The 8588-nt window shown below is 38.4% G+C and overlaps 2 protein-coding genes across 2 annotated transcripts; one reads left to right on the top strand and one right to left on the bottom strand.

Annotated features, from left to right (window-relative positions):
* The first annotated feature begins 60 nt into the window (after positions 1-60).
* Positions 61-1680, top strand: LOC106135715 (uncharacterized). Its single transcript, XM_013336084.2, has one exon. The coding sequence runs from the start codon at positions 276-278 to the stop codon at positions 1593-1595; it is 1320 nt and encodes a 439-aa protein (XP_013191538.1). The 5' UTR covers positions 61-275; the 3' UTR covers positions 1596-1680.
* LOC106135714 (nonsense-mediated mRNA decay factor SMG9) lies at positions 1613-8488 on the bottom strand. Its single transcript, XM_013336083.2, has 8 exons — positions 8323-8488; positions 7766-8000; positions 7136-7267; positions 6588-6833; positions 5352-5568; positions 4382-4558; positions 2391-2557; positions 1613-1988 (listed from the first exon to the last, which is right to left on the bottom strand). Exons 1-8 carry the CDS (start codon positions 8356-8358, stop codon positions 1786-1788), a joined length of 1413 nt encoding a protein of 470 aa, XP_013191537.1. The 5' UTR covers positions 8359-8488; the 3' UTR covers positions 1613-1785.
* Positions 8489-8588: the final 100 nt, after the last annotated feature.

Here is an 8588-nt window from a genome sequence, read left to right as displayed (position 1 = left end):
ATAAAGAAGAAATAAAAGAAGACCTTGCTAATGGAATCGATCACAGAACAGAGGACAATCCTTTGGGTATTGTAAAGAAAGAACCGACTGATGAAGAAGGACACGGTCCGTACGTCCCGGGCTCACTAACCGACCCAGATAAAAGACACGAGTCTCATCAACAGTTAGTCAAAGACGCAGTCGAACAAATTCATGGTCCTCAAGAAGACGAAGCAGAGCAATTCTGGAGAAAAGTAGCTGAGAACGCGAAGGAAAATGAAAGGCGGCAAGAGAACATGAAACTCGAGGAAAAAAGTGGAACGCCAAAATTACCTTACGTGAACGTTTCGCAGAACTTTCAATTTGCGAAGAGAATGCACGTAGGAAATTTAGAGCATCAGCCTTTACCGGACACTCTAGGATATAGAAATCTCACTAAGATTGCTGAACATAGGGATTCAGATATAATTGTTAAACCGTACGCAATCGGTTGGAAAGGTTACGGTGCTTCAGGACCTACATGTTGTACAAAAATGCGCGTCCATAGACCTAAAACATGCGACCATAAAAAGGTAGATGCGGAAAAAGATAATAAAAGACCATCTACGTCAGCGCCTGATTTGGGAGGGCGATATAAAAAGCCGTTATCACTGATGGATCTAGCAATATGCTGGGATTTCAGACCTGAAGACCCGACAGGTGAACCACGACCTCCAAAGCATATAGACGGTTCAAACGGATCTAAAGCACCAGCAGTATTCACAATGGTACATACACCAAAAGAAGAAGTAGAGACGCCACCGCCAAGTCACACAATGCCAATATTTCATCAAAATCGGTCAGGCTCAGATCCGGGTCATCATCCTGTTCCTTATTTTGAAAAGGACATGGGCAAGGAAAAGCGAAAAGATTCTTGCGAAGTTCAACATTGTCCACAACATAATTATGAGGACAGAGGTGAGAAAGGATCAAGATCATCCAGTAGAAAAGGCTCTGGTCAGGCCAAAAAAATTACGCAATGCGACGGCATACACGGCTGTGGGACACCGAGTGATACTAGCAGAAAATCTAACCGTGAGGATTCACGGCCAGAAAAACCACAGACAATCAGAGACGCATGGACTACTAACGAAAAACCTAAAAGTAGTCGCTATGACATTAACCGGAACCGTCATAGTTTAGAGTCTTACGAGAAAACTCCCTTAGCACAAGGCAAGTTGCACCAGAGTTCACCGAACGAAACTCAGTCATCGAGACGCTCTAAGGAAAGTGAAACATCAAGTGCTCGACATAAAAATTGCTTGCCGTGTAACGAAAAGGTACATCAAGGGTCAAAGCAAAAAGAGGAGTACAAATTTGCCTTCAAAGCCGGGAATCCGCACTCTGTTCAAAGTGTGAGCAGTACAGATTCTAAAGGCATTAAAATTCCTAAGATGCGTCATCCGTATACTAAGAAGTCTTATACAATACCCACCCTAGCTCCACCATTTACCATTTGGCGGGATTCAAACGCAGGTGCTTACCCAGAACATTGGAGGTTGGCGAGCGTTTACCAACATGCTTACAAACCACCCGAGCAGAGGCGTAAGCCATTAATCAACAGTGTATATCAGTAGTAATAATGAAACTCGTGTTTAAAGTGAAATTTTATTGGGTCCAATCACATTGTACATTGGAATAAAATTAATTTCGTCCTTTCAACGCCTTTATCTCTGCGATAAGAGCGCAGGTGTATCACACCTGTGCGTTTATCGTTATCCTTAGTTAGATACCCAAGTTGATCCTCGTCGGTTCCACGAGGCGTCTTCATGGTAAGAACCTTTCGTATTCCATGAAGAAGGTACACTTCCGTATGGTCTCCCAGGCTTTGTTGCAGTAATGGAACCACCCCTTTTCAGATAGGTTCGGCACGTTGGTAATTTGATGCCGGTTCACGCCGAGTATGATCCAGCGCAGACGCTTGGCCAGTTGCTCGAAGGGCGGGTGGCCACGATAGATATCACGGTTATCTAGAAACGTTACGTTTATGATTGATTTGCTATAATTAGATAAGGGCAAATATAAGGCAAAAGGTAACTGACTTTGGATGTGCGATAGCAATACCGAAACCGCTGAATGAATTTCGTGGAGTTCCTACCCTTAGGGAAAACAATGGTATAAAACAAAAATATATTAGGTATATATTTTTAAATATATTAGGTATGTATTCAATTTTTCACTAACATATAAGCATTTATAACAACCATGAGTCTTTAGTTACTTTGAAATAAATAAATTCAATTCATTCATTCGTTCAAAAAAAAAAAAAGATATAATAAAGCCGGACGGAATTTTTTCTACTTACAAAACTCCTTATAATTCGATAGAAAATCCATCATCCACAATAATGTATTTCGACCTTCTTAACTCACCAAAGTCATCATAGATCTCGGGCAACAGGAACAAGTTGACAGGCGTCCCGCACGCCTCGACGCTGTAGGCCTTGCACACGTTGTCAACGTTCAAACCGTTTTTGTTTGAATCGCTGTACATATACATTCCGGAGTTAAGCTGCAGATTCGATCTCTGAAACGCCTTTCTGAAAAAACAAAACACTCTTTTATTTTGTTTATCGGTCCAATATCTGACGTGACGACAGCATAAATATTTATGAACATAACGACTAGGTACCTATCATACTCAAATTTAGGATTTTTTTTTGGTTGAACAGTTAAGTTACAATGGGCCACAGTGATAGGTATAAATAATAGGTATTCCACCTGTATTGGTAGGTGGTATAATTTCTTAATAAATACTCTGCACCAAGATTAATTGAGGGTGTTCATTAATTTGAGTGCTAACGGTGACTGACAACTGATGCTCTTATGATGAGGAAAAAGAGTGGTGATCACAGGCGAACCCCGGTCTCTACTCGCAGAGAGGTGAGAATGCGAGCTCGAGTAATAAAGAGGGGATGAAAGATCAAACCCATTATGAAATAAAAGAAAATAAATTTATACGGGACAAATTACACAGATTGTGTTAGTCTCGATGTAAGTTCGAGACTTGTGTCATGAGATACTAATTCAACAATAATATTACTAGGTATATATACGGCCTCTTGCGCAGCGGTAGTACGCTTGACTGTGACATCGGAGGTCCCGGGTTCGAATACCGGGGAGGCATAATACTACGTGTACACAAACGTTAAAAATTAAATTGAAATTAAATTTTACTAATATAAACGCGTATTCAAAACATATCTATAATAATGCCATGTATTTTCTTATCGGGATTTACATCAATGTTAAAACCATTTATTTGATTTGGCAACTATATTATCAAAATCATATCGATATGTTACGGAATTACAATCCAGAGATTAGAGAATCTTAGATAACCGTTCATTGCTACGAGATAAGGGAGTAGGTATGTCATATGATTTTTATCCTCGAATATTATTATTTGTATTGGGTCCCGCGACATTGAACAATAGAAAGGAGCCAACGAGCTTGCATTTATAGAGTAATAATTCAGTTGAAGCGTAAAAAACATAGATTTTTCGTATGTACGTATAATTAAGAGTCTGGAGATGGACATACTGTACTATTTATCCCGTTAAAAACTATAGTTCCCTTGGGATTTGCGAAAAACCTGTAGGTATTCCTTCGAATCCCGGTCAGGGCATGATGAGAAACGAACTTTCCGATTGTTTTGGGTCTTGGATGTTTATCTATCTAAGTATTTGTTATAAAATATTGTATCGTTGAGTTAGTTTGTGTAAGTATGAGTTAGTATTTTGTAACACAAATTTCGAACTTACTTCGAGGCTAACTCAATCTGTGTTATATGTCCCGTATATATTTATTTATTCTTTCGTACATACATACATATGGTCACGTCTATATCCCTTGTGGGGTAGACAGAGCCAACAGTCTTGAAAATACTGATAGGCCACGCTCATCTCAACAGGTTTAATGATAGAATTGAGATTTAAATAGTGACAGGTTGTTAGCCCATCGCCTAAAAAAAGAATCCCAAATTTGTAAGCCTATCCCTAAGTCACCTTTTACGACATACATATAGAAGTGATGGAGTGGTCCTATTCTTTTTGTACTGGTGCCGGGAACCACACATCTTCATTGTTTCTTAGGTGGCGCTAAATTCGTGCGTGTAGGTGCCGCGCGGGTGAAGCTGCGGTTAATAGCTAGAATTCAAATTCAATTTCAAAATTTTTATTCATTATTATAGGATACTCCGTATCGCTTAATAATTGTCAAAACGTATGGTTTAACAACATTGGTTGACGTCAAATAAATTACTTAAAACTAAGTTTACTGCCGCTTCCAAGGCGTCAGTAAGCGGTAACAAACTGCACTGCAGCATTTTCTTCACAGCAAAGCATTGCAAACGTAACACTTACGTGTACAATTCCTGCATAGTTCTGACGGCGCTTGGCGTGAAGTCCTCCAACTGGCAGCGGTTGTGTAGCAGCAACAAGTGTGGACTGGACGAGGACGGGTTGCATTCCGACGGCTCCTGATTGAGCGGGTTCGAAGCCGACAGTGACGGTTTGAGCATCTCAGCTGCTTGGATGTATCTGTGAAATAAAAATATTATTAAATCTGTGAAAATCTAATATGACCGTTATAGGTAGGTGAAGCAATCTGACTTTAAAACAAAAGGTATCTACCAATAGGTAATACCAGTATAATATAATATTTATTATCACCCACACAAAGGTTCTCCGCTTAACCCAATGGTAGACTGTTAGATAATGCTATTAGCATTAAGTCCGCCTATTGTACTTTACAAATTATAATTGTTACAATAAAGAATAAATAAATAGGCCTCTTCATGTTGGCATTCCGGAGGCGTTCATGGGGTCGAACACCATGAACGCCTCTGAAATGAAATAAAATAAGACTATAGAATGTGTAAGTAATAGAGTAACTGATAATATGTAAGTATGGTTACGCTTTTGCTTTCTTTCATCCATAGAGTTCGGAACAACAAGAGACTATAGAAATGGTCAGCATTGGTGAATGTGATGTCGCAACTGATGGTTGTTTATCTCATAAGTTTAAAAATAACAAACGTTTGACAATATTATTATTTATCAATACACTAGCAGCAAATTCAAAAATTCAAATTCAAAATTTTTATTCATTATTATAGGATACTTCTTATCGCTTAATAAATGTCAAAACGAATGGTTTAACAACATTGGTTGACGTCAAATAAGCTTGCAGCTTGAAGCTGATGCTGTAACTAGCATAATTTAGACAACAGCACATAAGTACCTTCGTATATTCTCAGCTACATAACTGAGAGGAGGCTGGACAGCATGAAACTAATACATTACATGATTTAACATCTCACAAAACTAATACCTGATAAAGTTGTAATCCGCGAACCAGTCCTGCACAGCGACCAACACATGACATATAGCCATCAGGAATGACGTCACTTGCAGACAATCCACCGTCACCACATTAGCACTCCGAGCTGTTATGGGATTGCTATTGGATTCTTCGATCAGTGACGGAGAACATAAAGCTTGGCAGTCAAGCAGGATGACTCGATCTTGGGTCACGTACATGTCAACTCCTGAAAGTTGAATTGGGAAGAAGTTAGTAAATGCAGGCTTGTAATGTGCTTACTACTCCTGCCCTCATCTTCTCAAAGTTTTTCACATTCCAACTCTGAATTGAGTCCTCCCTTAGGGGCCCAAGGTACACCTGAACCATGATATAGACACACAATACTACTCCAGTTTTAATTTAAAGAAGATTGGGTCCTGATAGTTGCATTAGGCGAATATTTACGATATCCAAGAGTAGAAAAAAAAGTGCCGTGTGGTTCCCGGCACCAATAGAAAAAAATGATAGGACCACTCCATCTTTCACATGGATATCACAAAAGTTGACTAAGAGATAAGCTTGGAATTTTTCTATAAGGCGAAGGGTAAATTGTGTTGAAAGTTGTAGTTACCGGTTTTTAAAGTGTAGTAGAAAAGTAAAGAAGAAATAGAAATGTAAGAAGAGTAGTTTAAGAGCGAGATAGAAGATAGGTTTATGTCAGAGAATGAAAAATATTTAGGATAAACTGAACAAATACAATAGGAAACTGAATGATAAATAAGCAAAAAAAGTCTATTTCTGTCCTGCTTCATGCCTTAAATATAAAGGAAACAGCGATAGTTTACAAAAACCCGTGAATTAAACGCTACCTACAAAAAGCGACGAATTTAGCGCCACCTATAAAAGATAACAAGTTTGTTGCAAATCCCAGGGAAACTACAATTTTTACATACATACATACATATGTTCACGTCTATATCTCTTGCGGGGTAGACAGAGCCAACAGTCTTGAAAAGACTGAATGGCCGCTATTTGGCTTAGTGATAGAATTGAGATTCAAATAGTGACAGGTTGCTAGCCCGTCGCCTACAATTTTTACCGGGATGAAAGGTACCCTATGTCCTTCACCAGACACTTAATTATATATACGTGATTTCAAGAAGAAATAATTCAGTAGATAACCCATGAATAGGTAAACCAATACTTACTTTCGCATTTACTTATGATATTGATTGGGTTAATATAACACAAAACTGTATTACCTACCTCTTGTGCAGTGAACTCCTCTCTCGATCTGCTGTATATCTTGCATCTTGAACTTAAACCCATTTGACATTGTCGCAGTCTCCGATACACCTAATGTTTTAAACTGGTTCTCAATATTTGCAACTTCATTTGATTCGTTGCCTTCGTTCAGTTCATGCACCTGCCTGATTTTCCTGCAAAGGTCCTGTGTGTGTTTGTTCTGTTCTATCAAGTTCAGTATCATTGATTTGCCGACACCTTGCGTACCTGTGGACACAGTTGCAATATAGTTAGTTGATTAATCTTATCTGTGTGGTTCCTTGCACTTAAGAATTGGACCAATCCATATTTTCCCCACGTATGTCGTAAAAGGCGACTAAGGAAAAGGCTAATAATCTTGGAATTCTTCTTAAAGGCGATGAACTAGCAACTTGTCAATATTTAAATCTCAATTCTATCATTAAGCCTAACGTCTGCATGTGTGGCCTGTTGGTCTTTTCAAGACTGTTGACTCCCGCAAGGGATATATAGACGTGATTATATGCATATGTAAGTAAATAGGTACATACCAACAACACCTACAACAAGATAATTGGTGCTGGCATCATGGAGGAACTCAAGTGCAGCATTGTTGAACTCCAAGTTTTCATCCAGAAGTTTTATAGGCTCCGACATCTGCTTCAATGGATGGCATATTTTTTCTGAAATTAAACAAGGTATGTAAGCTCTTCAGTAAAACTTATAACATATTAACTTAGGGCAAGAACAAATTTTTTGTTATCTTCTTTCTTCTAGTTTGCACCCTGGTTGAATCCTCACCTCTCAGGAAGGACATCCAGTCAAAAAACAGTGATAAGTTTGTCACGTACGAAAAATTATCGCTGTTTCGCTTTTTATTATGACATTAAACAGGACAGCAATAAATTTTCAAATTATAACAAATGCGTAGCATGTGACATGCTACAGGGGCAGGGTGCACCTTTCTGCCATGATTTACGTCTACATACATGTCTACGTCTATGTACAAAGAGCCAACAGTCATACATGGACTGAAATGCTACAATCAGCTGTATTGCTTAATGGAGGAATTAATTTGTTAGCCTTACCTTTCAACGCCATTTACTTGCATTGGAAAGATTCGGAGAGGTAAAATGGCGGGAAAATCACATTTTTTAAGTTTATGAAAGTCAATGTCTTACCAGGCTGCTTCTTTTCCTTATTTTCATTTTGGGCTATTTTACATGGATGTGGACCGTCACCTTCAGCCATAGGAGTTTTAATGGCCTTGGGGCTCTGAGGTCTCTCATCTTTGGGGTTGCTCTGTTCTCGAGTTTTGAGAATTATTGTAGGCGGTTTCTCTTTTTCCTTCTCCTTTGGTAGCTCTTTTGCTTCCCGGTCAGATTTTAAAATTACTGGCCGCCGTGGCGTCGTTTCCTTATCATGAATCATACAAGACAGTAATTAATATAATAGATTGTTTTACATACTTTATTGCAAAATAATTTCTATAAATTAAATAAATACACAGGCAAACGCAAGCAGTACCTACTTAATTAAGAATGAAATATCTTTATAGTTAGCAAACCTTTCATATAGAAAACTAGATTTTTGGCCTAGCCTTCACTTAGATATTCTTGAATATCTTTACAAACCTTACCTCATAATAATAGAACATACAGTCATACTGTTGGCTCTGTCTTCTCCGCAAAAGACATAGACTCGACTATAATTATGCAGTATCTATGTAATTACCTACCTTACTGGGTAAGACTTTCTTTTTTTTCTCAGACATCTCTTTTACAAGGGCATATTTTTCAGGAATACATTAAATATTAAAAAAATTAAAACCGCAAATAAATAATGGAATTTTATCTAGTGTATTTGACAGGAGGATAGGACAGACAGACTGACCTGGCACTGACAATGACAGACATGACCACAAAAAATGTGAGTTTGATTAAGATCAACATCCTAAAACAGGAGTTATAGACGCGATCATATGTACCTATGGATGTATGTACT

The sequence above is a fragment of the Amyelois transitella genome, chromosome 15 (genome assembly GCF_032362555.1).
Source record: "Amyelois transitella isolate CPQ chromosome 15, ilAmyTran1.1, whole genome shotgun sequence".
NCBI classification, from domain to species: domain Eukaryota; kingdom Metazoa; phylum Arthropoda; class Insecta; order Lepidoptera; family Pyralidae; genus Amyelois; species Amyelois transitella.
Note: the sequence above shows the minus strand (reverse complement) of the source record. Positions and strands in the feature narration are given on the sequence as shown.

Coding starts and splice junctions, on each gene's coding strand:
- LOC106135714 (XM_013336083.2), bottom strand. CDS start 8,358: ATGTCTGAGAAAAAAAAGAAAGTCTTACCCAGTAAG. Junction 5,569..6,587: donor AGGAGTTCACTGCACAAGAG/GTAGGTAATACA, acceptor TTCAACTTTCAG/GAGTTGACATGTACGTGACC. Junction 2,558..4,381: donor ACTATGCAGGAATTGTACAC/GTAAGTGTTACG, acceptor TTGTTTTTTCAG/AAAGGCGTTTCAGAGATCGA.
- LOC106135715 (XM_013336084.2), top strand. CDS start 276: ATGAAACTCGAGGAAAAAAGTGGAACGCCAAAATTACCTTACGTGAAC.